At 42.8% G+C, this 27,204-nt stretch overlaps 1 protein-coding gene across 3 annotated transcripts in view; it reads left to right on the forward strand.

Annotated features, from left to right (window-relative positions):
* The first annotated feature begins 213 nt into the window (after positions 1-213).
* Positions 214-27,204, forward strand: part of LPIN1 (lipin 1) — a 156,600-nt gene continuing 129,609 nt past the window's right edge. The window contains exon 1 of one of the 3 annotated variants that reach the window (XM_042439753.1): positions 214-460. In XM_042439753.1, the coding sequence (XP_042295687.1) occupies positions 401-460 (60 nt within the window). In that variant the 5' untranslated portion in view covers positions 214-400. The remainder of the gene's footprint in view (positions 461-27,204) is intronic. The other 2 variants (XM_042439707.1, XM_042439727.1) reach the window with 2 other exon arrangements.

Below are 27,204 nucleotides of genomic sequence, written 5' to 3' on the forward strand. Positions count from 1 at the left end.
TGGAAGTGCTTTATGGTAAATGATAAACCCCCTTCCTCCTCTTCACCCCCAGTTTAAGTGCAGGTCTCTGAATCATCTAATGAAAATGCATCCTGCTGGAAGCTGCATCCCCTGCATGTACAAACACCTCCGTTCTCAGGGAGGCTCATGATTTAACTCAGATACTTAAGGAGTCAGTTGCAAAGCAAGTGGGCAACAGCTTATTGAGCTCATGTTTCTTGTCCTGGCTGAGGTTCCGAGAAGCTGAGCAGGCTAAATTAGCAAGCAAACATGATCACTGAGAAAATATTTTCTCGGATCTTTGTTGTCAACAACGTATTCCTCTAAGGTCGCATTTTTGTTTCTGACGGAATCCGGAACCCGTGCTAAATAACAGCCCTGGCAGCCTAATTCCCTGGCAATGGAGGACAGAGACCATCTCAAGATGCCTTCGGAAGATACTGAGTCACCTTGGTCCTGGGTAAGGAAGGAAGGCCTGCTAGTGTTTAGCTTCAGAATGAAGACTCTGAAGCAAGGGATGGGTTGCTAGTTAACTAGACTTTAGCTAAGCTGTGCAAGTTTTTCAGTTGGTTCTCTTCATTGCTCTGACTAAAGATAGGGTAAAATAATACTCTCAGCGCAAGTAGTAATGGTATTTGATGATAACATTGCTCTAATTTTCAGTTGGGATGCAGTGAAGAAACATATCTATGGATTTCTATAGGTTTTTTAAAGTCTAGCCTGTGATGTTATTCCATCAGGCAAGTCAGAGGGAGATGTGCAATGGATTGTGGTAAGAAGCACCATGTTGTGTAGATTAGAAGGTCAGACTAACCTTTCTACTGTGTCTCATAATCCTTCTGATGCTCTCCAACTCAGTAAAGAGAAGGGCATCTGCACAATTTTTAGAAAGTCATTGAAATAGCTAGTTTGGATACCACAAGCTAAATTCCAATTCTATGTCTCTCCAGCCTTTATATACCATAACTGGGAAGAAGGTAGAGTGGGATCTAATGGAAGGTTTCTGGGTGGTTTGTATCAGAAGAAGAAATATGTCAGTCTTGGGATGCAAATCTGTGCCTTTCTTATCTTCAGAAGCAGGAATGAAGAGTTCCCTCACTATCCTTTCTCCCTGCTGCACACAGTTTCATTTAGCCTTTGAGTGGTCTGTTTGTGCTTCAGAAAGTGTTTTTTGAAATCTTTTACATAGAAATACACTTTGTTTGTGTGCAGGGGGAGATATACTGCTCCTTGTGTAGGAAACATATTTTCTGTACAAAAATGTATTTTCAGTGCAAAAATTGTAGCTTTGTTCAGATAAAGGCTGTGGGAGGCTATGTAAAGTATAAAGAACCTCGCAACCATCATCATTTCGCTTGATGGAGGTTTTCAAGCATTTCTTGACAGGAAAAAAATCAGTATTATTTCCATCGCTATTTCAGACTACCAATATTATAATGTCTAAAAGGCCTAAATTCAAATTTTAAAGAAAAATATTGGGGTGGCAGCCAGGGGCCTTTTCATGGTATACAGTTATAGCTATATGATCCCATTTCAATTGTCTTGGCAACATCCTGTAGAATCTTAGGACTGGAAGTTGAAGGAAAGGTATTTAGAACTCTCTCTGGTGCCTAACCAAACTGCTAACACTGGGATTCCATAGGATGAACGCATGGCAGTTAAAGTGGGATCATGAGTAGAAAGAACAGAGTATGTTTTACTTCAATGCTCATTTTATAGAGATATCCATTCTAGACATATCTTACCTTTATTGCACAAATATTAAGGCTGCACTGCTTTTTCTATACTTCTTTAATATTGTCAAATACCAACTTTAATATAACATGTAACATAGCCAGATTTTGTGCAGCAGTGGTTAAAATCTGGCAGGTAATGATTTTGGCAGGAGACTATTATCAAATTTGTCTAGATGCATTGAGGCAATGTAAGCTGAAGGGATGATTTTCTAAAAAGTTAAAATTTTATTGATTAAAACAAACTTTCTATATCATACATCATATTTCATCATTGGATACAAGATAAACAATATATAAGAAAGTAATAGCTTTGTCATATTATAACATTGACACTGTGTTCTTTAATATTTTCTGTAAGTCTCCTTATATCATTATATCTCGTCACCCATATATTAACAACCCAACTTTCTATCTGTTCTGTCATCCAACTCCGTTCTCATACCATTCTCTTCATTTTCAACCCTCAATCTTCTATTAAGCTCTGCCGTTCTTCCTTATTCTTCCCATGAAGGGATGATTTTAAATATGTTTTAATTTGCCTTTTTTCTTAATACTATATACCCTTTTACTTGTGATGGTTTATGGCTGTAATAAAGAAATTCATTCATTCAAAGTGGGGTCGCGGTGCCTGTGTAGCATGAAAGGGCCCCAGGAGTAGATTATGCATGAATAGACTTCTGGTTTTGGTGATGACCACAAATTCATTGGCTAAGCATGTGATCAGAGGTCCTCTGTTCCTTCATTCCTAGTTCATGCTCACCTATTTTTGCACCTAATTTTGGTTGGTGGTACTCAGGGTTCAGTTGAAAAAAAGCTGATCTTGCAAGTCTCAGTTCTGCCCAATCTTGCTTTACTCAAGGTTTTCATAGGAGGAGGATGTTCCCCTACAAAAAACTGCTTTTCTGTGCAAAGAACACAATACTCTTTGCTGGGTCTGACTTGAAATGTCAATGATAGAAAATGAGAGAGAATGCTACACAGTGATGATGCATATTTTATATCTATACTATGTGCAGTGTGTGCATAAAACACAGAAGAGATCATGATTTTCTGGTTCAATAGGGAATAGGTGAAAAATATACTTGCATCGTAAACTGGCATCCATCTTTATAGAGAACAAGAATGGTGAGTCAGGGATGAAAAGTTCAGGCTTCATATTTTTATAGCATGTTTGGGGAAAATAATGCAAAAATAAATGTACAGATATTTACACCTTTGGGACAAGTTAGGAGGCTAGATATGATAAGAAGAGAAGAAAAGTTTGAAGTCATCACCAACTGTAGAAAAGGAAGAGAGAACTTCCAGTTTCAACCTAACTGTAAATGGCCTACCAGTAATTCTTTTCTGGACAGCCATTGCAAGGGTGTCTACTAGTATGAAAATATTACCTCACAAACCTGATACATCAACTAAAGTTATTTATAATGCAGCAGCTGTGCTGATTTGTGGCACACAGAAGAAAGCTTCACTTCTAACCTCCGTCTGCTGTGGAAGGCTGTTCCCAAACTTGGCACCCATTGATGTGGCACCTGTCATACCCCAGCCTTACTTTAGTGGGAGGTTTGCACAAACAGTGTACTCTTGACTATTTTCATTATAAGATAGCATTGTCCTGTGTCTCTCTCCACCCTTCTGCCAAACCAGTACTAGAAAACATTGAAAATGCATGTACATTACATAAAAACATTAGACATTTTGAGATTTTTAAACAGAGGCTGGATGGCCATCTGTTGGGAGTGCTTTGATTCTGTGTTCCTGCATGGCAGGGGGTTGGACTGGATGGCCCTTAGGGTCTCTTTCAAATCTGTGATTTTATGACAAGTCCATCAGTAAATCCTTTATTATAGATTTGTGAGAGCAGATTCGTATCCAAGTGTACAGCAGAACAACCCAGAAGAGAGCAATCACCCAATTTGTTTGTCAAAAAAGGGGGCAGGAATAGAAGCCAAGTCATGCTTTGTATTCTAGAATGAGTAATGATGTACAGTTGTGACATTCAATATCTGATAAAAGGCTCAGCCAAGATATTTCTCAGGGCAAGACAAGTTTCACAATAATGTACAATGTACTCTTCAGTGTCTTCAAGAACAAATTGCAAAAACCCCAGTCACATATACGTATTAAGTACATGTTTGTCTTTTTAATCACCACACCACCACCACTATCACAACAACAAAAGCAGTAATAGTCGAAAGTTTTCATGGCCGGCATCCATAGTTTTTTGTGGGTTTTTCGGGCTATCTCTGAAGATGCCAGCCACAGATGCTGGTGAAACGTCAGAAAGAAACTCTGCTAGAACATGGCCACATAGCCCGAAAAACACACAAAAAACTACAAAAGCAGTAATAGTTATCAATTTGTCTGATAGGCTATGGCAATAGTTATTCAATGAACAAGACTGAAAGACCAGTCTTCTTGAGAAATAATAACATGTGATCTGAAATATAGACCAGTCTCTATACTAACCCCACTAACTTTACAACTGATTGTATGCATGTCCAAGAAATTACGCTGGTTAGGATATACAGTACTTCCTTCCCCTCCTGGTTTGCTTCCCCACCCCCTGCCTACAGCAGCTACTTAAGTTTTTAAAATATAGCAGGTTGAATATGATCCTATGAATAAAAATACCAAGTAGAAGAAGAGGCGTACAGCTTGTCCTTCCTAGTTTATATTCTCTGCTGTGATTGATCTTTACACCTACGGATAGCTGGTATTTTTAGAGAATGACCCTAAGTAAGTTAATATTTTAAAATGGCTAAGGATTAGATTTAGGCCACTGCCATGGTCTCATAGCTTTCATACATTATCTTCTGCATCATGTTTTAAAATTAAATACTTATTTACATGGTTATCAAATTACACTGGTCTAGGTGAGGATCTGACGTTCACCAAAGCACCAAAGGTGCTAAAACTTTGACAATCCTTTCTTAGGAGAAGACAAGCAGGTACCTTTAACTTCTGTTAGGCAGGTCTCATTGTGTGTGTGTGTACCTGAGTGATCATAACGTTATAGTGCCCTTGTTGTGCGCCTTCAAGTCATTTCTGACGTATAGTGACTCTAAGATGAACCTATCACAGAGTTGTTATTGATTTTTTTGGCAAGATCATCAGAGGTAGTTTCCTATTGCATTTTTTTGATGTTGTGAGAGTGTAACTTCTCCAAATTCACCAAGTAGGCTTCCACAGCCAAGTGCAGATTTGTACCCTGGTCTTCAGTGTCCTGGTCCAGCATGTAAACCGCTACACCATTATTCTGAATTTTCTGGTTACAATTTGCTGTTGTAGTGCATATGCTAGTTTTACATACTGTGTGAGTCATTTAGCAAAAGTGCTTCCTTAAGAACTGTGCCTTATATTTCTTTTGAGTTGCTTCACACAGTCCCAGTGCCAGCACTTGGCACCCTTCAACAACTGCCAGAGCACAAAGGTCTAGGTAGGAGATGCTGGGAAAGGCCATTGTTTAGAAGCCTGGGGAGTTGCTACCAGTCAGAGTACAAAATACTAGCTACACAGATTCTTGGAATAAGATTTAATTTTGATACAAGTCATTTTCATATATGGTTATATTTAGGTTCAGTTGTTTGCTTAAAGCATTCATATCCTATCATCCAACACTCCCAGTTTGGCAGAGACAGTTCTGATTAATCCTCTGCTGTCCTAATTTTGGCTGCTTTTAAAATGCCCCAGTGTCCCTTTCTTCTCCTCCCACTTTCCCCCTTTGTCCTCAGCTGGCTTCAATTGCTGCAGATTGAATTCAAAATGCAAAAGTAGCTTTTACTTAATTAGCAGAGGGAGAGGGAGAGGAATGGAGAGGGGGTGACTCTCATTCTTCTCAGTAGGCTCAGATGAAAGCAAACTGTTTCAGCCTCTCCTAGCTTGTGTGTTCTTCTTCGTTAATAATGTTTGCCATTTTGACCACACTCTAATGTTGCATAGCCACACATGTACCTGTTTTCATTTGTGAAATGTTGGAGCATAGGGATAACCCATCCTTTAACCAAAAAGGCTTCCACAGCAGTTTACAAAGTCAAGTGGCCTGATAGTCCATGTGTTCATACTTACAATCTAAATTTTAGACATGACACACAAGAAATAAGCAAAGAGGAGGGAAGCATGGAGGAAAAACAAGTTCAAAGAAATGAAGAAAAAGAAAAAAGGGAAAAAAGGGAAAAGGGGGTGAATACAAAATATAGGTAAAGGGAAAAGAGGACGTATACATAGTAGGGGTATGGGTTAGCCACCCAGAATGGGGACACCACTGAATATACCTACATCATCGGATACATGAAATTATTATCAGCATTTAGATGAATTTAGGGTTGACAGTTGTCCCTTATTATAAGGAATGTCCTCTATTTGAGGGTTGGAAAGCTTTTCCATTTGTGTAGACTGAACAAGATTCCCTCACCCTCCAAATCCCTTCATATATGTATAATGTAATTTGAATTTGAATATGAATGATATATTAATTTTACAAAGAAATTGCAAAGAATTTTGGCTGTGCATTTAAGGGATAAGACACTCACTTATCACAGTCTGAAAACCTGGAAACACTAGATGAAGTATACAATGTCTTTCTAAACAGATTCAATTCTGTTCAATATATCAAAACATTTGTGCTGAACCAAAAACAAATCTAAAGAAATTTTAGGTATTGAAGAGAGGGCAGTTTTCCATTGGTTGCTTTGTATAGGATGATCATCCTATAGCTGCTGCTAGGTGACAGCAAAAGTCAAGCATAGCAAGGCTAAAGAGAGAGGAGCAACCTACTGGGTATGCAAATCCAGTTATGCATCTCTCTCTTCTGACATTTAAACAGTCTAATACCAATATCAAGGTGACCAGATATCCTAACTGCAAAGGAAGACAAGGCATCATAAAATGTAGGACATTCAAGAACAATGTAGGATGTGATGAAATAAAAGCCAAAAACACAAATATAAATGTAAATTCATGCTTCTTTGTCATGCTCCAAATGGAGGTAATTTTGACATTACTCCATGACAGAAGGCTGAAATGGAGATCATGTCCGGGAAAAGGAGGCCATCCGGTTACCCTGGCCAATGTAATCAGTATAAGGCACTGGTCAAAGGGCCAATACACACAAATGAAAAAGCAACTTTAAAATTTTTAAAATTAAGGGAGAATAGCAAATGAGTGTGAGAGAAGAGCTAACAGATTTTAAAGCACTTATCCTTTACCTCATGAGATTTCCTGAGCCCCTCCTCTTATGTTGTGGCATTGCCCTCCAGCAACAAAGCTTGAAGATACGCTTTTGTGCAGTAGTCTATGTTTTTTTCTGGGCCTCGTGCCTTGTTTGTTTGCAAGTGTCATTGCTCTGTGGTTTGGATTTGGACTGGAAGTTGCAATCAGAAGCCTCAAGCAAGGCAATGTGAAAAATGGTTTTGATTGGCTGAACTGGGATAAAGCTTTAAAGTGCAACAGTCCCCAAATGCTGTAGGCTAGGTCTGATGTTTTAGTTTAGCTCTTTCAGCCTAGAACACACCTAGCAACACATGAAAAGAGGAGTGCTGGGGCATTTTCAGACTCTGAGAGGATACCTCAAGGCATTCCCCAAAGTGGTCCGACAGGATGTTGGTAAGTTGTTTTGTGTTCCTGACTGAGCTACAATTGTAAATACATCTGTCCTGTCCTATCCACTGATTTGGGTTGCAGAGACTTTGTGCTCTATAGAATCTTTGTGCTTTGGGGAGATGCAGAACAGGCTTGGGCAAAGCTTCTCACAGTCCAGAAAAGGCCAGCGACTCCTTTCTAAGGGTGAAGAAGTGCCACACAACTGCCTGATGTTTATTATAGTTAGCATATTTGAGTTCTGAGATTTGCACTTAATGCAAACCTGCATAGCTCCAATGTGAAGGAATGTTTTAGAATAGCTACTAATGTCATCATTATTAGTTATTAATGCAGCTAACTCCTAGTTCCTGTCTGCATGTGCCAAATAAAACATCTTGCCACTGTCCTCTTTTGGGGGACTCCAGACAATGCACAGTACAAACTTGAATTCTGGTGTGAACAGTCTGAATGATGTCCGACAGTCCAGCACTGAATCTGAGGTATACCACCCACCCTTATAACAGAGTATTGTAAAACACTGCACCTATTGCTCCAGATCATCCTGAAAATTCTGGAGCCCTCCGTTGTGACACCAGGTGACTGTTTACAATGTGTCCTGATGTGCCACCTGGTGCAGCCACTGCCATGGCAAGTCACTCACTCTGACGTCAGAACAAGATGCCCTGATCAATGCTGGGCCCCTCATTCTGACCTGACCCCGCCACCACCGCATTGGCCAGCACAGCAGGATGCATATACAAACAACTGCCTTGCATTGCAATGGTAGTTGGGAGAGGGGGAGGATGTCATGGTATCTATGGGGAAGAAGACTCCTGGCTGCCCCAGAATATTTTGACCTGTGAAGACAAGGCCCCAGACAGGAACTATTATGGCAACTAAAGCCTAAAGATTAATAATACTTCCATCAATTCAAGTCAATAAAAGTTGCTGTTTGAGGAGAAAGCATTTGGAATATATTATCAGGCATTTATCAGATGCACAGGTTGGGATGGAACACTCCCCGTTGGTCAATCTGTTGCCCAGAAAGGCTTGTAGACTTTTGTTTGCAGAAAGTTTGAATGCATCTGTGGAAGTAGACTGAAATCTATAAAAGCTCATGCTGTCAATTTTTTTCTTTCAGTTAGTCTCAAAGATGCTACAAGATCTTTCTATGTACTGATTCTATAGACTAACATGGCCATATCTTTGAATTTTGTTAACTTCTGTATGTCACCAACAGGATTTCACCCTCAGTGTATAGCATGATAAGAGCAACTACAGAGCTGTCCTAAATTCCATAGATTCTGACAAAGGCTTCTGCCACAGTGCAGAATTAATGCAGTTTAACTCCACTTTAACTATCCTGGCTCCATTCTATAAAATCTTGGATTTAGTAGTTTGTTGCAGCACCAGAGCTCTCTGACAAAGAAGGCTAAGTATCTCACAAAATTACAAATCCCATAATTCCATAGCATTGAGCCATGGCAGTTGAAGTGGTGTCGAACTGCATTAATTCTGCAGTGCAGATGCAGCCTGAGTGTACAAGAAAGAATGAGACCAAGGTTGCAGACAGTGCTACTTGTGTGGCATATATTTCATAAGTTATCCAATCAGAGGGGTTGGGGTGGGGGGAAAGTAATAGCAATAGTAAGTACATTTTTATAACACTTATCAGTGCACTTAAGCACTCCCTAAGTGGTTTACAATGTGTAAACTAATTGCCCCCAACAAACTGGGTACTTATTTTAGCGACCTGCAAAAGGATACAAGGCTGAGTGGACCTTGGAGCCCCTAGGATCCAACTCACAACTTTGTGGCTGTAGTACAGGCATTTAACCACTGTGCCACCAGGGCTCTTTTATGAAGGCCATCCCAAAAAATAATTCTGACCCCCATCAATGAAATTTTTCTTCACTCCTGAAATTTCTAGCATTGCAGAAATGTACAATGTCAGTTGAGCATTTAGAAATACAGTTTAGATATCCAAAGAAAAGGGGCAGGAAAAGTTCCCATGGGAATCTGAACACCATAAAATGTCTTATGTATTTATGATTGTCATTCTTTACAGAAAATTGGGGACTAAAGGAAAGTTTAAGAGGGGACAGGATTCTTTGGGGTCAAAGCCTTCATTTCACCCCTTCCAGCTACTCCCTGCATCAGATGGCTGATAAAATATAGGTAGGCACCTCCCTGAAATTCTGTAAAGTATCAAGGGGGTGTGAGAAGGGCTTGGATGGAGGTGGGATTGGCCAAGGCATTACTCTGTGAAAGAGGGAAAAGAGTGGTTTATTAATAGATATTTGGGAGACATGCTGTACCAATATCTCATGAAACTGCAGAAGCAACATCAGATCAGGTTGCTTGTTTGAGTTCCAATGACGCATGACCAATCGGTAATAGGTCAGAAGGAGTGGAGGCAAACTAGTATACCCAACATTCACATACTTAACAACATAATAGTTTTGTAGCCCATTTCTATTCATGTGTAGTCAGAAAACTTTTTCACTAATAGGCTGTACAGACCGGCAGTAACCGCTGGCATGGGGGTGTGGCGTTTGGATGATGCACACCCCAACATCACCCCCAATGCCCGTGTCATGCCGCCCACCTGACTGCATGGCAGGTGGTATTGTGGGGCCGCTATTGTTGAGGTGTTCACGTGTGGCACTCCAAAAGGAGCACTGAAAAGTGCTGCAGAAGTGGCTTGGAAAAACGCTGGATCGGGGCTGTGGTGTGTGATTGCCATGGCCCCAATCCAGTGCTCAAAGGGGCGGTGTTAAGCTGCCCCTTACCCGCCATCTGTTTTGCCCCTAAATTTAACATAATTCAAAGAAATTGAAAGATCATCCAGAAAGCAGTTATAGCTGCAAAATAAAGTTTACTAACAAGTATATTTCAAACTAGAATTAGTCTTTATCAGAATAAATGCAAAATAGAACCATGCAGATAGAAGGACAAGATATTTAACCACAACTTCTTGGTTGCATCCATGTAAGGGGACAACAGGATGGTATTTGTATTTACTCTGGAGTAAATCCCAAGTGTGGGAGCAAAGGATTAGAATGTTACTGTGGGCTGTATTTGCACCATAGTAAGAACCATAGATGAGAGTCTGTGTGACATAGTAGTTTGACTGTTGGAGTAGGACTCTGGAGACCACAATTCAAATCCCTGCTCGGCCATGGAAATCCACTGGGTGATCTTGGACAAGTCACATTCTCTCAGCCTCAGAGGAAAGCAAAGACAACCCCTCTTTGAATAAATTTTGCCAAGTAAACCCTGTGATAAGGTCACCATAAATCAGAAATTATTTGAAGACACACAACAACAACAGCAAGAATCATAGGAATTATTCACAGATCTAATGATGGATATCATAGGTGCCTTGTAAGAAGTATTCTTCAGATACGGATTCACTAGAAACTTCCTGATCTGAGAAAAATAAGGGGTCTGTTTGGAGTGTAAGTGGTGATGAAGCAAAACAATGATCCACACACCTCCATCCCGCCACTCAGTTCAGTGCTTTGAATGTGCCCTGCACTGCTAGTACAGTGGGTCCTTGGTATACGCTGGGAATTAGTTCCAGGACCCCCATGGATTCCAAAATCTGTGGCTACTCAAGTCTCATTAAATAGACCAGCACAGTAAAATGGTGTGCCTTATATAAAATGGCAAAATAAAGATGTGCTTTCTGGAATTTATATTTTGGGAAATATTTTCAAGCCATGGATGCTTAAATCCGTGGCTAAAGAATCCATGGATACAGAGGGCCAACTGTGTTCTGGACATTTCTTTCTGGCATTCTGATTCCAGAAGTTAATGGTAGTGAGCTTTTTGTATTACAGCTCCCAGATTCCCATATCATTTTAGAGCTCATTCCCACTATAATTTAAACCAATTTGTTGATCGGTTTATATGTGCCTCGTTCACATTGGAAACAATTTCAGACTTGGCTGTATTCAGTTTGAATCGTGGAGAATCAAGGTGAAGTGAGGCAAATGCAAAAGAATTGCTTTTTTGAAGACGTATATTTTGGTGGTTCTTTTGAAAATAATCAATTTGCAAGCATGTTCAACAAATGTGAATGATGTTCGGATCTCAGTTGCATCACGCTGGAGGGGAAGGACTATGGAAGAGGGTTGGCAGAGGTGTAAGCCATCCCGCCTCAGGTGTTTGGGGAAACTGCCATCCCCCCCTGAGGACAAGGGTGGGGGAATGTAGGGGGGCAGTGGACTCACCTTCAGTGGTCGGGAGGCTGCCCAGGAAGAAGTCTGATGTGGAGGCCCCTGCTCCCTCCCTTCTATAGAGACTATAAAGTGGAGGGGGCTCCTGGCCAAGAGGGAGGAAGCAGGGGCCAAGGGCCTGGGGGGGGGGAAAGAGAGAGAGAGAGAGCGCCTCTGGCGTGTTATCCCAGCCCCCCTACTCCTCCCTCTGCCCAGGGCTGGCAAGGGGCCAGGTGCCCTGCTCCCCTAGATAGCATCCGAGGAAGCGGCTGGCGGTGGGATTGGCCTCTCTTTCAGTATTAACAGTGATGAAAGTAGTAAAAGGAAACACTGACATTGAAGCATTGGGCTCTGGAGCCAAAGGGATGACCTCTAGGAGAAGAGAAGGGGGACAAGAAATTCCTCACTGCATGGTTGCATCATGGATGTTGCACAGATGCGCGTCATATCACTAACATTAAAAAAACAAATCCAGGATGGATCGATCACAGTTGATACTGAGCATGCATTTTGTAGAGGCGCAAATCCAGTGGGAACAACAATCACGTCAAAAAAGACACAAATGCATGGGACAATGAAATATTTCGCTTCCATAGTGGGAACTACACATCGGCCTGAATTGATTCAGCAATCCCATGTCAATGAGACTCGCAAACTGGTTTAAATACAAGTGGGAATGAGCCCTGAATCTCATATTTAATCTTTTGGTCTGTTAAAGGCTGAGTTCAGTATGCATCTGGAATGTAAAGCTTATGTAACCACATCACACACATTCCTTGCTACCACTGGATTTGCATCTGGTTCCCCTGTGTTTACCACTGGGAAACCTAATTTTATCTTTCTACTTGAGCCAGTATATTACTAGATGGTACTCTGCAGTTCATGTAAGAGAAACCTCAAAACATGTAACCTATCCAACTCATCATCAGCTATATATGGCAATCCACTGTTGTTTTTATTGCCTGGCTGGGAGTGAAAAATAGGGAGGTTGCCAAGAATGTAACAGACCACAACACATGCATCAGATGGGTGGATTGCAACTTGTGCAGGCCTAACTTAAGAGGAGTTGCATTCTGGGTTGAATCAAACAATAAGGCTGACTAAATAAACACACTATCTTTGCAGCTCTTGACAACACATCTTTTATATACTGGGTAAATATGTGTGTTTTGTATTCCATTACTAAGGGTGTTCTTGATTCCAACCTCTTTGTTTCTTCCATGACCGGGGCATGATGAGGCAGGAGCAGTTGGAAACAATGTGATGGGAGGAGTGCAGCGGATCAACACAGGGCTTGTTGGGTCAATGCATGGGGCCTTTGGGATTAGCAGGGGTGAGTCAACTGCTATCTGCCTGAAGCCTCCCCATTCCTCTGGAACTCAACTGAAATCCTTACAGTAGCTAGAAAGTGTGCTGGAAGTAGAGTTTCCAGGTCTCATGACCTGACCCCTCATTTCCCATTGTCACGGTGAAAAGGGGAAACTCAGGGTGATAGCATTGCTTTGAAATGTGAAATGTGTGTGTTTTCTTAAATTTTTTAGACTTTATATTTTTGATTTGAATGCCATATTCTGTATGTATGTATGTATGTATGTATGTATTATGCTTAATGACACAATCATGCCTTGCCTCCTGTGGCATCACCAGAAGCTGTTCTTAGGTCTCATCTTTGGGCACCAAAATCTCAGGACCTTGCAACCCCACCTGGCACTCAGGGCATGGCAACCCTATTTGGGGAGCAAGGAGATGGATTTTCCTAGCAGCCATATATTATTGTGAGCCGCTCTGGTTATTAGGCAAAATATTTCAAGTGGCGTGGTCTGGAATGAACAGTTAGTGTTATGAAAGACCTCCCATTGGAGAGGAGAACTAAAATTGGTTTGTTGTTATGGATCAATGTAGCTGCCTATAATTTTGGATACTCTTTGGAAGTATGGCTTTGGGATGATAAGTACTACCAGCATTTCAAAATGTATCACTATGCTCAGAGGGAAGGTGGAACACACATGTGCCATCCCCCATGTCTGTAATCACAAGGACCTGGATCACAGGATGGTTATGTCTTCCTTGCTCCTGTGTTCTCTTCAGCAATCTAGCAGCTTGTAAATTGTGACCCCTTAGGCAGCCATCTGCAGTATACGTTCCATTATTAAACTAGGCCTGCCCCCGTTTCTGCTGGGGTTTGCTGAGGTCATTTTCATTTCTCCAAGTAGATTATACCTATTTCTGAGTGAGATATATTATAGCAGTAAATATGGAATAACACTGGAGTGCTTCAAAAATGTTTGATTTGTTATGTCTCTTATGTTTTATGTATGTACTGTGCTGTATCTTTTTATATCAATTGTATAAAAATGACATTAATAAAAATAATTAAAAATAAATAAAATGGTTGACCACAAAAAAAAAAAAAAAAGAGAGAGAAACAAAAGTTGCTTTATTCTGATTGTAACCAGACCTGCCAGTGCTAGCATGGGCATGACACTGGAGTGCTTTCCTGACTCACTGCGAGGGGACTAACTGTACATTCAAAGCATTATCATGGGGGATCAGATGAACCTCTCAGCGTAAAGGCTTCATAGCTCTCGGGTGTCCTGTTGCGCACATGAGTGTCTCCTGACTTTTGTGCCTCAGGGAGGTTTCCAGTTGTCTGATAAAACTGCTGATTCAGGTTTTCCACTAGTCTCTGTGAGGTGGAAAATTGTCCCCGTGGAGTCCTTTGTCGGTTTAGTGACAGCATTTAATGTTTAGGATGGGCCTGCATGCTTCTATCAAGGCCAAGGTAGCCCACCAGCCAGGGCCTGAGAAACAAAGCTGCCCTGTCATGGAGGAGAGAAAGGTGGCTACCTCAGGAAGCAGCCTTTGGATTATTTAATGCATTATTATTTTATTTATTATTATTATTATTATTTTTATTATTATTATTATTATTATTATTATTATTATTATTATTATTATTGTCAGGGTGGGGCTCCTGAGGGATTTTCTGCTTCATGTGCCAAACTAACTTGACTAGCCTTAGGTATTACATGTGTATGTGTGCATGCGCACGTGTGCTATTTGCAGTAGGCAGAGCCTGAGGAGCTTTTAAAAGGACACAACAATTTCTAGGTGAAAACTTGGCAAGCATATTCCATTCATCGGTTCAAATGAGAGGGACACGCCTCTTAAGAGCAAGTTTCTGTTTCCATTTGAGGTGTGGAAAATGTGGAAAATTACTTCAGGCAGCAAAATGTCTTGGACTAGCCTTACTCTCAGTGCTCTGTATTTGAGAGCTGGCCTAGTTTTATGACTGAGAAAGTGAGGTGTGAACTTGGAAATCCCAGGTTCAAATGTCACCTCAGTCACAAATTCATGAGGTGGCCACACTCTTCCAGATGTCCATCTGCAGTGGGGGATAACAATGATCAGCTACTTTAGAGGGTTATTATACAGATTACAATGGGATGATGCATACTTTGATGTGCTTTGAACACTCAAAATGCTCTGTACAGATTATTATTTGTAGACCAAAAATAACCCTGCCATGTATGAAGATTATTAGTTGTGTTGTCCTACTGTCTCTGCTGCTTTAGGATAAACTCAGAGGTGTGGCTGACACAACAGGCAGGAATAGTGGATGAGCAATGGAGCATGAAAGATGGTGTCCAGGTCATCGCTCAAACTTTGAAAACATTTCTAACCATCATGAAAGAAGTCTGCCTTGTTTCATTTTCTCAATTGCCCAATGTGAAGTTCATTCCAGTTCATTTCCACATCATTTTGTGACTCGTCCTCACAAAAATTCATATGCATTTTTTGCATGCATTTCTCCTAATATATGCATCTTCATACACAATTTTGCCTAATACACACATTTTATGCCACCTTTCTATAGGGTTGCCAAACTGAAAACTGAAGAGGGCGCCTGTACCTTTAATGGTTGGTTGTGTATAAGAGAGAATTTTACAAGGTGTTGCTTGTTACACAACTAGGTAAGAAGCAAAGATTCTGCTGAAATTCCTTCTTCTACTCAATCAGTAAAGACAAAGGAGCTCTCTCTAGCTTTTACTCTGACAACACTATTGCTTTTTGCATGTTCCCCATCATCTTATAGTATACACATTTCTCTGTGCACACGGTCCTAATATGTGTATTTTCATAGGCAATTTTTCTTGAAAAGTGAAACTCAGAATTGTGAAGAGTGGATATCAGGGCATAGCTACATTGATCAGGAAGTGCAAATTTGGTGCATTCTTATCAAAATGTGAACTGGATTTTCCCTCCATACCCTCTAACATTTCACAGATGAAAACTGGGACACATGCAGCCAAGCAACATCAGAGTGTGGTCAAGATGGCAAAAGTTATTAGTGAGGAAGAAATCACAAGTTAAGACCATATGCTACAATTTGTTTCGCCTGAACCATAAATTTTGCTGGCATGGACACTTGGCAACAGAATCTTGGGTGTTATACTATTGTTTATTTTTGACTTGACCTATCTCTAACAAACCTCAGAAGACAAAACGTCTTCCCTTCTCTGTCAGCTATAGAACTGTTTTGCTCATTGTTTTGCTGACAGAGAAGACCTTACACATGAGAATGGAAAATGGGACAAAGGTATTGGCCTGTTTCCATCCTATTCTGTTTTCTAAAGATGACACATGAGCAACGTGATCTCTGCAATTACTTTTTGAAAACTACAGCTTCATACTGTGATGACATAGCAGCATTATTTTTTAGTACAGGAAACAGCAGTTTTGAGAAATATGTAGTTGCAAATACCACGGTATATCCACACTGCAGAAATAACGCAGTTAGATACTATGGGGCTGTGCACACCAAGCAGGTTTGGAGGTTCTGGGAGTTGTAGTCCAAAAACTAACTTTTCTAAGTTCTGCAGAGGTAATAATGGAACTGTGGAGTTTGACCCTCTTCAATGGCTGGTTTTGCATTATCTTGCATTAACTACATTACTCTGTAAGCCAATTGCATTCTGCACCTGAAAAAGTCTGGTAAAAGTGGCTACCACTAGCCATGTTGGCCATGTAGGAAAATATAGTAAAATCCAACAAAGCAAAGCAAAACAAAAGAAAAACACAATGTGTTGATGCCTTTATTGGGTTAACCAAAAGATGCACATTACATTTTGAAAGATTTCAAAGCTCACAGATTTCTTCATCTGGGATGGATGTTTATTTATTTATTTATTTGGTAAAATATGTGAATCTAAATCTGAAAGGTGAGTTAAGACCAGCCAGGAAACTACATTAGTTATTTTACCCCTCCTGAAGTGCCCTTCTAGCAATAATGTTGCCACTTTGTCAATCCTTACCTGTCACGATGAAAGGTACAATATGACACTGACTTGTAGGATCTGTTGGCTGTCATTCCTCTTAGAAGGGCAATGTTGTATTCTGAAAATTCCACATTCTGTCACTAGATGCTGCTCTTTGAGTGTTTTGTATATGAAAATCCAATCCTGGGTTAAATGTATAACCCCCCCCCCCCACACACACACACATACTATGTGCCTCAGGCCAATATTTCAAAACAGAAACACAAACATTTCCTCTCCAACCCAGGTGACACAATGGAGAAGTATAAACATATATATTGGTTGTGGAAATGTACCGATACTCAAAAAGTCCCCTGTGAAAGTTATGAATCAAGCACTTCTGGAGTAATTTGGGAATGTGGTCATCATCAGAGAGGAACTGTGGAAACATTAGCTGTGGAACGATTGCAGATTGATGGAGTGACGTACAGCACTGTAAAGCACCTCACTGTGTTTACTCAAAAATACTTCCCTTGAGGCCAATGGACCCTGCTCCCTAGTAAGTGCGTTTAGAATTGCAGCTTGAATGAGTACTTATTTGACTTCAGAGTTTTTGTTTTAGCAAGTACAGTACATCCGTATGTCTCCTTGGATGACTCTGCCTTCACTTTCTTCGAAAGTGTTTTCATGAAAACATATTTACAGAAGAGAAGGCAGCATCAACACAGCAGCGTAACACATAGTGGGAGGAAAGTACGCTGAAGCTGGCAGATCAGAAGCCACTGTGCTAAGTTGTTTTGTTTGAAACAGCCTAGCGAAGCTGTGGAGTGTTTGGATTGGTCCAGATGGACCACCTCCTATTTCTTAGAAATCACTAGGAACAGATTGTAGATACAAGGAAAGAAGTGTGGAGTGTGCTTGGAAAGCAGGAACATAGATTTCCTTTTTGCTTGTAAAATGAATTGCTGAAGGACAAAGTGCACAGAATTACTTTCATATCTTCAAAACAGACACACCCCCACAAACAGTCCCACACAGTCATATGCTTGGCTCCATTAGATCCATTTGCATTCATTATAAAACCATTTAATGTTAGCAAAACAGCTTGAAGTCAATTGAATCACTTGCTTTCTTTGTCAGTCTGCTCCATTTAAATGGATTTGGAGTTTGCAGCTGATCTCAGGTGGAACTGGACTGAATTCATTGTACTTTTAAAAGTGAATAAAATGATTTTTCTCCCAGGGCCATACAAGGCAAAGAAATTAATAGTTTTCTCCCTGCCCTGCTTCTCCATAAATCAGTGGGCATAGTATCCAAGATCATTTAGATTATTTTAGAATATTAGAAAAATAATCACACAAGTGCATTTTTCTGACCGTAAAAATACAACAATAAATCAACAAATTGCAGCCCTTCATAACACCCAAAATGATGAAAAAATGTCCTGCTTCATTCAACCCAATGGTGAAGTTCACTGTTTTGCATTTCTTGCGGACATTTTGTGGTTTTGAACTGCTGGTTCATCATAAGAAGGGGTGAGGAACACACAGTCCTTTACTCTTCTTTCACCTTCTCTCCATGTCCGTGTCTTAATAGAAGGCTTCCTGGATTCCTTGAGCCACATTTTGAGAAAATGGGAAACTCTGGTTTGTAACATCCCTCCATACCAGATTCATAAACCAAGCTCAGCATAGTTAAGGCAGTACTTGAACTCCTCATTCATTTCCAAACATCAGGTGAGGTGCTTGATGTCTCAGTGTGGTTAATCACATATTCAAGAAAACTATGGTATGCTTTTCATGTCCCATCACACTCTTCTCAGGCTCAGAAGAGAACTAAATGTGATCTCAGAGAGAATGAAGGATCCTTTTCACTTTCTTCATTTAAGATGTCAATGGCTTAATGACCATTCTGATAGGGCTGTGTGTACTACAATGGAAGATACCTCGGGAATAAATCAAATTGGTCGCATCCTTAAATTCATTTTTAATTTTTTTTAGCTTTCTTCCATAATTTCAGCTCAAATTCGCGAGACTGTTTTGAGCAAAGAGGGTGGTTGTATACTTTAGCTAAGAGCTTGGAAGTAACAACCGAAAATAATAGTTAGATAAATAATAATAAATAATAGGATTATTACAATAGATACAATCAGTCCACTCATAACAAAGATATCTTATATTATGGTAGTGACTTGATGGGGGATAAATACATTCCTTTTATTGTATTCTTTTGGGTGTTTGGACTCACAGAATAGTGGAGGAGGAATATCACATAGTCAAGTGCTGACTTGTGCTTTGTCTTGTCCTGCTGGATGCAAAACATTTGGGTCAAAAGGCAACTATATACAGCAGGACAACTGGATTTTCTTCCCACTCCCCTCTCATAAAGTTGTCTGGGATGTACTAATTGGTTAATCCTGGGCGGGGGGGGGGGGGAAGAAGGTTACTTAAAAAATGGATAGCATTCTGTATTGCACAGGAGTTATGGATCCATAATGTTCTGCATTCACTAATGTATCACAACACAACCACTATGCCATGATGGTAAATGCCAGGCAGCAGGCACACCAAGACGGAGATATGTTCAGCTGGTGACTGGGGAGCAGGATAATTAAGTTTTCAATCCCCCTGTTTCAAGGTTTCAAGTCACAAATCCTGTTGCATCATCACCTGGCAGGAGTGGGTTGGAAAATGTCATCTCCTGGGCCCATTCACCATCTGATCAGACCTCCATCATCCATTCTGACAGGAACCATGTAAAGTAGGATGTGGGGGGCGGGGGCAGGGGATCTGGTCAGGAGACATTACACTGATTCAAGATACGTTTTTGAGTTTTAGATCCTGTGTCTATCCTGGCAGGACTTCACTGTGTGCTAAGCTCCTAGGTAGGTGGTGTACAATAGTAATTATCATGCACCTGACTACTATTCTGTAACTACTTCATAAAAGTAACTTTCTTTGTTCCACGAGGACTAAGATCTTCAGCACAAAAAGCACTGGGAAAAGGTGAACTTGAAGATAAGATATGAAGGACAAAACAGGGAGAGGATCTCATAAGGAGGGTCTGGCCAGCAGGAAGTGACTATAGGCCGAAAGTCCATGAAAGTAGAATGACGGTAGCTTTTCAAGGCTGTTTCATCATTTTCTCTGTTTGCCCTAACCCTTCCGCTGTTCTCTGCATTGTTAAGGAACTTTTGGCAGCTTGTTCCTCCAAATGTCACTGGTCTCCAACGCCCACTAACCCTAACCATGGTGGCCAGTGGTCTGCGATGATGCAAGCAGTATGTCTGTGATTTCTGAAGGGCTCAGTGTCCACTACCACTACCCTCTCACCCCCCTTGCAACCTAAAAACCTGCCTGGGCAATCTAGAGAACTTTCTGGAGAAGGGATTTGGCAATGAAATTTCTATAAGATCAAAGAAGGTCAATTAGATCAATGATGAGACCTCCCAGAAATGTGTTGCTGTTGAAGGAGCCAGCAGATGATGAAGCATTCAAATAGCTTTTCAAATGGGGTTTATGGCCCATGGCAGTTCTATATTGTGCCACACTGTTTTGATGATACTTAACAGCAGCACCTTCATTGCTGGAGATTTTAATGAAGGTCATAGGATGTTTGGCTCCTTAGGCAGCTTCAAAACTGAGCAATAGTTCTTTGCCTTCCTTCAGCTTCTTTTCCCTTCTGTGATGCATAGAGATTTTGCAATATGCTGCATTATACAGACAGTCTGTGTCAGTCTAGACAAACTATTTTCGATGTGCAATGCATGTGTATGTGGTATATATGTGTTTGTTACAGGCTGTTACAAGGAAAGTAGTGTTGCAATTAAGTCATTAACTTTTCAGTTTGCTGAAACTCTTGGGGGAAGAAGATTATGGGTTAGGTCATTCTGTGTGTTCAATCCCGCGATGTAAGCGGGGCCAAACCTTGAGGGACACCCCACTATCTATAATTTCTACTATTACTCTATATATTATAATATATATATATTATGGACTTTTTTCAAATTTCATGGTTTTGCAACAAAACTCACCTTGATTTTTCTTACTCAGGCGATTCCGACGGGGCAGCTTTCATATTGAGGCAAAAGTGCTTTAGCCAAAACCAAATGGTTGAATCTTCTACAACACACTTTCCTTATATTATAAATATTATTTATTATATCTTCTATATATACCACATCTATCTAATATATAAGTTTTTCCCAAAGCCAGTGTTTTTTTGCTGTTTTTTACATTTTTTACTGATGATTACACAAGATGAATTGACCATTGCATTTTTTTGGAAGCGGGCAAACAACTAGGTATAAGATTGAACAAATCGTTTGCCACAAAATAAGCAAAATAAAAAAAAAAATTACCAACTTATTCATTACTTACTTACAGTATTGATTAAACTCATTTTATGAAAACCAACAGCTTCCCAACTTTTGATTCTAATGCCCATTTTACAGGTTGGTATGTTTTTAACATGAAGGAATGCTTTCTTTTTTAAAAAAAAAAAAAAAATCCTCCTTCAACAAATAACAAAACAAAACCACACAAAAAACAAAAACTTGAAAGGGGCAGGGGGTTTTTTTCTGGGCCCCCGCAAGAAGGTGTTTTTTGTGCGGGGGAAGATTTAACATTCCCAAATTCTGTATTTTCCAGGGAAACATTTTTTTTATTTTTGGCATTAAAGAAAACCCCAAACGTTGGTGTTGGGCGGCGATGGGGCACCCTTTTGTAACAATTTTTTTCATTTTATTATTCTAATGTTCAAAAACAAAATGCCTTTTAAAAAACAACATTTTTTTTTTCCCCTTATCTTTCTCAGCAAAACAATAACTGTCCAGGTTAAATGCCGATTAAAATGAGGGGGCTCTCCTCAAAACTGGATGCTTTTTCTTGAGGGATGGAGATCAGGGATCTTCGACTAAACAGGTGAAAAAGGTAGTGGCATAATGATAAGTTTAAATCACATCTTGGAGCCATCTGAGATGGGAGGAGATTGGCATTCCCTCCCCCATCGGGGAAAAAAAAAAAAAAATGGTGGGACGATGTTCAGATTTGAAACACATGACTCCAAATATTTGCTTATTTCCAAGGAAAACCTCCAGGAACCAAACAAGCCAGGGGGTGGGTCAGGGGACTGGGCCCTGATCCAAGGGGACGGACCCCCACTTTGAGCAGCATTGTTCTACACAAACAGTTTATGCATAGGCAAAGCCACCACAAAATAGGTGGGTCCCATTTAAATTCTTTTTTTTATAGAAGCCAGAGATTGGGAAGGTAGGAGAGACAAAAGGCCGGAGTTACATTACGTGAGCACTTTGTCTTGATTAGTACTGGGAACAAGTTCCAGGCTCTCAAAGGCGGGGTTAAAAAGACGGGCAGGGAGGGGGACGTCTTGGGAGGAATGTAGTTCAGCTGAAATGCGGGAGCTCCAGGACGGGGCTGCCCCGGGGGCGGTGCTCAGGTGTTGGGAGCTTCCCACAACGGGGGGCAGTGAAGAAGACCTCACCTGGGTCCGTTCGGACCCGGAGCTTCCATACAGCCGCCTCGGAGGACGCTGCAAAAAAGAGAGGCAGCTCCGACCGGGCGGACCAAACGCGGCTTTTTTTTTTCTTTTGCCGGAGCGGAATGCGAAGCTGGCGCAGGCACAGCGCTAAGCAGCGGCAGAAAGCCATATGTGCGCATTTAAAGCGCCCAAGCCACCTTAAAATTTCGCTCATCTACGAGGCCATGAGAGCTGGCATCTATGTGGCCAGGGAACCCCGACATCAACATCAAGGCCAGCAGAATCGGGCCCCTGATACGGGCTGATGTGCCTACCCCAAATTCGAAAAGTGGCTCATGAACCCGACGTGAAGAGAAAGAAAGGAAGAAGAGAAAGCAGGGAAGACGGTGAGGAATGCCTGGCAGAGTTTTTTCCTGGACAAGGAGAATCTGAAGGATGGCCCTGTGCCATCATCAGTGATGTCAGAGTGCATGGTTTTGTAATAGCATAAGCAAATGAAAAAGTATCCCATTATCCACAGTTGAGCTGCTATCATTCCTGACTGTGATGTGGGCAGGTTTTGCACGTGCCTGAGGGGGACACACACAAACACACACAACACAAAAGGTATCCTGGCGCCGTTTTGCCTGGGGCAAAAAGATACATCAGCTCCAATGCCAATGCCACTTTGAAATGTACAATCCCCCGAAATTCAAGCTTTCCTAATGGCCCATTTGAAATGTATCAGTGGGGACAACCAGAGGACATCTATTGGGGGAGAGGATTCAAACGCTCCTCTGAAACTTTCAATTGGCCAGAGGACCAACTTGGCCAACGGCCCGAGAGTCGCAGGTGCCATAGATAACCCGTGAGCAACAATGTGCAAGACACCAGGAGGCGATCGACATGGCAGCGCCACGCAGGAGGGTCGGTCCGAATCGCCTACTGGACGAGAGAAGAGGTCGGGATCCTCTGGAACGCCCTGATGCCACAGGCAGCGCGACGAGAAGGGGTGATGGCTAGCAACAACACAAGCCCAACCGGGGGCATTTCCGAGGCATCTCGTGACCCTCCAAACCAAGGTTTCAAAGAACGCTGCACCAATGCAGAGTGAAGTTTAAACTCTGAAGGCAGCGTTCTTCGAAACCCTTGAGGATTTCGGAGAGGCGCCCCGGTTGACGCAGCCACCATTCTTTCTCGCGGCTGAAGGACCTGTGGATCAGGGGAGATGGCCCAGAACCCGAAGATCACCGTCCTCAGTAATCCAGAGCTCTTGCCATTCCCTTGTCCTACCCTCCTTGACCCTTCCCTTGCCCTCCTACTCCTTCCTGCATGGTGCCAATGCCATACCCCTCTTCCCTCTGCAGGCTGTGCGCCGGCGGCGGAGGCGGAGGAAGGGAGGGCACCCTGCCAGGCGCCCTCCAACATCCTCGGGTGACGAGGATGTCCCCCGAGGGTGGCCACAGCCAGGACCAGCTGCTGTGGCCCCTCCGCAGCCAGAGCAGGCTCCTCTGGCGGCAGGTAGGTCCCCAGGGTAGGGTGGGGTTGCCTGCCTGCAGCCCCCACGACACTTGTGCCCTCGTCATGCCCTGCAGCATGGTAACTTGGGCCTTCCTTCCTTTTTTCCAGGCTTGAAGACGCCTCACTGCTGTTGCTTGCCGCAGAGGGGAAGAGGAGCCTGGCGAAGCCGCCGCCTGCAGGAGCGCCAGGTCACTTGGCCCTCGAGCAGTGCCTGGATCGTGTCCTCCAGCCCGGCAGCAAGGTAAGTGTAGAGATGACCCAGGGAAGGGAGTGGGGGAACCCAGAAACCCGCCTGTGGGAGTGGGTGATGGGCTCCACAGGCTGATCCTAACCATCCTCTTTCTTTTCCCCCCACAGGAAACCGGACGAGAGGAGGTTCGCTGCCATAGAGGAGAAGGGGGACAAGCTGGTGGAGAGGTCTCCTCCATGGAGGAGACTCTGCAAGAGATCCTCCACTGGCTTCCCGCCCCACCGCCTCCTCCCCCTCCCTGAACAGCTTCCCTCTCCTGCCCCCCTGCCATCCCCCTTCATCACACCCTTCCCCCTCCCCCATTGTAAATATTGTAAATATGAATACATAGAAATCGTTTGTTTTGTAAATAAAAAAGTTTATTTTTTAAAAAAATTGTGTGGTTAATTATGGCACACTGCGGCAGTGGTGGCTGTGAGTGGGATGCTTAGGCGCAACTGTGCAGTCTAAAGCTAGGCAGGATGCTGTGAGGTAGCAATGTCAAACTCTGTCCTCCAGCGTTTGGACTTCTCATCTCCCAGAATCCCAGACACAGGGCAAGGTGGCTGGGGGATTCTGGGAGATGAAGTCCAAACGCCTGGAAGGACAAGTTTGGAGATTGCTGCTTTGGGGACCAGTGAGCCAGGCATGGTGGGAGGAGAGAACAGGAAGGGTAAAATAGAGTAGATAGGGCGGGAGGGAACACATGCCCTGGGAGGCGAAATGAATGTCTTTATGGGACATCATGGGACCAGTGCCTGTCAGTGCTCCCTGCACCTTGATCCAGGCCCTCTCTAGTTGCCCTTTGCCTTGGGGCAAGTTTAGAGGGCATCAAAAGGTCTTGGGCACATTCAAGCTCCGGGGTCTCTTTTTTTTTTGTTCCTTTGCCGGCTGGCAATCTCGCGAGCTGCGTAGGGCTAAGGCAGCGGGGCAGAAAGCCTATGGACATTTAAAGTGCCCAGCCCCTTTAAAACAGGTGGTCTCCTGCCAGCTGGTGATCAGCTGGTGTTGGCATCCTGTCCGTTTGCACTTTGCCAGTGCAGCAGCAGCATAGATGCCTCCTCTCCTTTTGGTCCCCGCGCTCCTGCTGAATCTGCAATGCGCAGCACAGCTGTCTCCGCTGCCACCGCTGTCCCCCTGGCCATCTCCCCTCACCTCCTTTGTACATATGTCAATATTTACAGTTTTAGGGCGTTTTATGTTAGGTAGAAAATGGCAGAGGAATGTGTGTAGGGGTGCACTTTAAAGTCCAAACTTTCCAGCAGCACATGCGGACATGTTGCTCTGGGTTAGGGTTAGGGTTAGGGTTACGAGGCCTTAAAAGCGCCGCATCTGTGCCTCAGCTTCCACAGCTGCATGGCAGCGGACGTTGAAATTAAAGCCTGACTGCAACGCGCTTTCCAAGACCCAAACTCACTAGCGACGGAGCTTTTAATGGGCAACTTAAAGTAGCGGCGTAGCATTCTGGTGTACCGGTGCAGCAGCTCTCATGGCTTCTTCCCCTTCTCGATAGTGTCAGCATTCAGGTGAGACTGCTCCAGTTTCTGCAGTACTCCAGTTTCTGGGACCAATAGCTATGAGGTCAGCCGTCTCAGTATGAGACCAAGACGTTCCCTGCCTTTTTTTCGGGGTGCGGTGGATGGCTGAGCCATCCTGCCTGGTGGCAAAGGGGAGCCGCCACACAGCTGTGCCAGGAGCAGCCGAACTGTGCCCTTTCCCAGGTGAAAATGGGCGGCAGGAATGTGTGTAGGGGGTCACTTTAAATCCCAACTTTCCTTTTCACTTTCTACAACAAAACATCCGCCAGCAAAAAGTTACAAATTCCCGCGGTTCTAGCAACGCATGCGCACAAGTGGCTCTAGGGTAGGGTACGAGGCTTAAAATACGCCGCAGCTGTGCCTCAGCTTCCACAGCTGCATGGCAGCGGACGTTGCAATTAAAGCTTGGCTGCAAACCACGCAGTCCCGGGAACCGACCCATTATGAGACGCAGCGACACGGAGGCTTTTAAACGGCAACGTATATTGTGGGCGTAGCAATCTGACGTATCGTGGCAGCAGCTTACAGACGGAGCTGCGGCGGTACGCGCAAAAAAAAGAACGGAAAAAAGCAGCACCTTTTTAAGCCGCTTCTTCCCGCTTGGGGCGTGGGGGGGCGTGGTTCATGATGGCATTCAGGTAAGCCCGTCTGAAGGCTCTACCTTCATGACGTCTGAGACATCCCTTTTTGCCCGTCTGTAAACCCGCCAAAGAGTTCTTTGGTGACAAACACGGTTACAGAGTACTGCTATAAGGCAGATTTTATTGGTATAAACAATGCAGCAGATGGGCACACAGCAGAGAAGCATCCAAACCTTTCACTGATGGGGTCAAGCATCCCCTTCTCATAGCAAGTCAGAGTTAGGCCCCCCACACAAATTCCTCCCAGGCTTGTCCCTTCAGCAAGAATCAAATCAAATCCCTATCCATGGAAATACAGAGCACCTCAGTTTGGGTACACTTCCTCCCAGGCTAGGAGACAAGTTATATGGTACAGAAGCCAACAAGAGAAAACCAAAGTGTTCAACATAACCCATCTCCTCCCCCCAAGAGAAATGAGAACTGTGCAAGCAAGTTAGCAACAGAGAAGAATTCACCTCTGGTCTGTTATCTGCTCAAGTCTTTTCCTAGCCTCGTACAGTGGTACCTCGGGATACGAAAACCCAGGGTTACGAAATTTCCGGGATAACGAAAAATCCCATTGAAATAATTGTTCGGGGTACGAAGGTTTTCGGTACGAAAAAAATTTTTGGTGCTTTCGGCGCTTTTTTTCGCACGGAACGCGGGCTTTTTCATTAGCGCCTATGGCAATTCGGCTTACGAAGGCTTTTCGGGTTACGAAAGGGCCGCGGAACGAATTAATTTCGACCGAGGGAGCAGTGGTACATAAATAAAATGTAAAAGTACCACAACAAAGTTACTAATAAAAATGAACCTTTCATGCACTGCACATTTCTTAATGCTGCCAACAAGGACTCTGAAACTCATCTGCCTAGGGCAGAAGCCAGCTCACAAGATAACGGACCCAACATTTGCCAAAGCAGCCTAGAAGTAACCAGTCTTTGTTTTCCCTAAGGCACCTAGAGTAGTGAGATTTGGACCACCAAACAGTGTATTTGTTCACAGTCCTCTTCAAGGTGCGCCC

This window comes from Sceloporus undulatus, chromosome 1, assembly GCF_019175285.1.
Source record: "Sceloporus undulatus isolate JIND9_A2432 ecotype Alabama chromosome 1, SceUnd_v1.1, whole genome shotgun sequence".
NCBI classification, from domain to species: Eukaryota; Metazoa; Chordata; class Lepidosauria; order Squamata; family Phrynosomatidae; genus Sceloporus; species Sceloporus undulatus.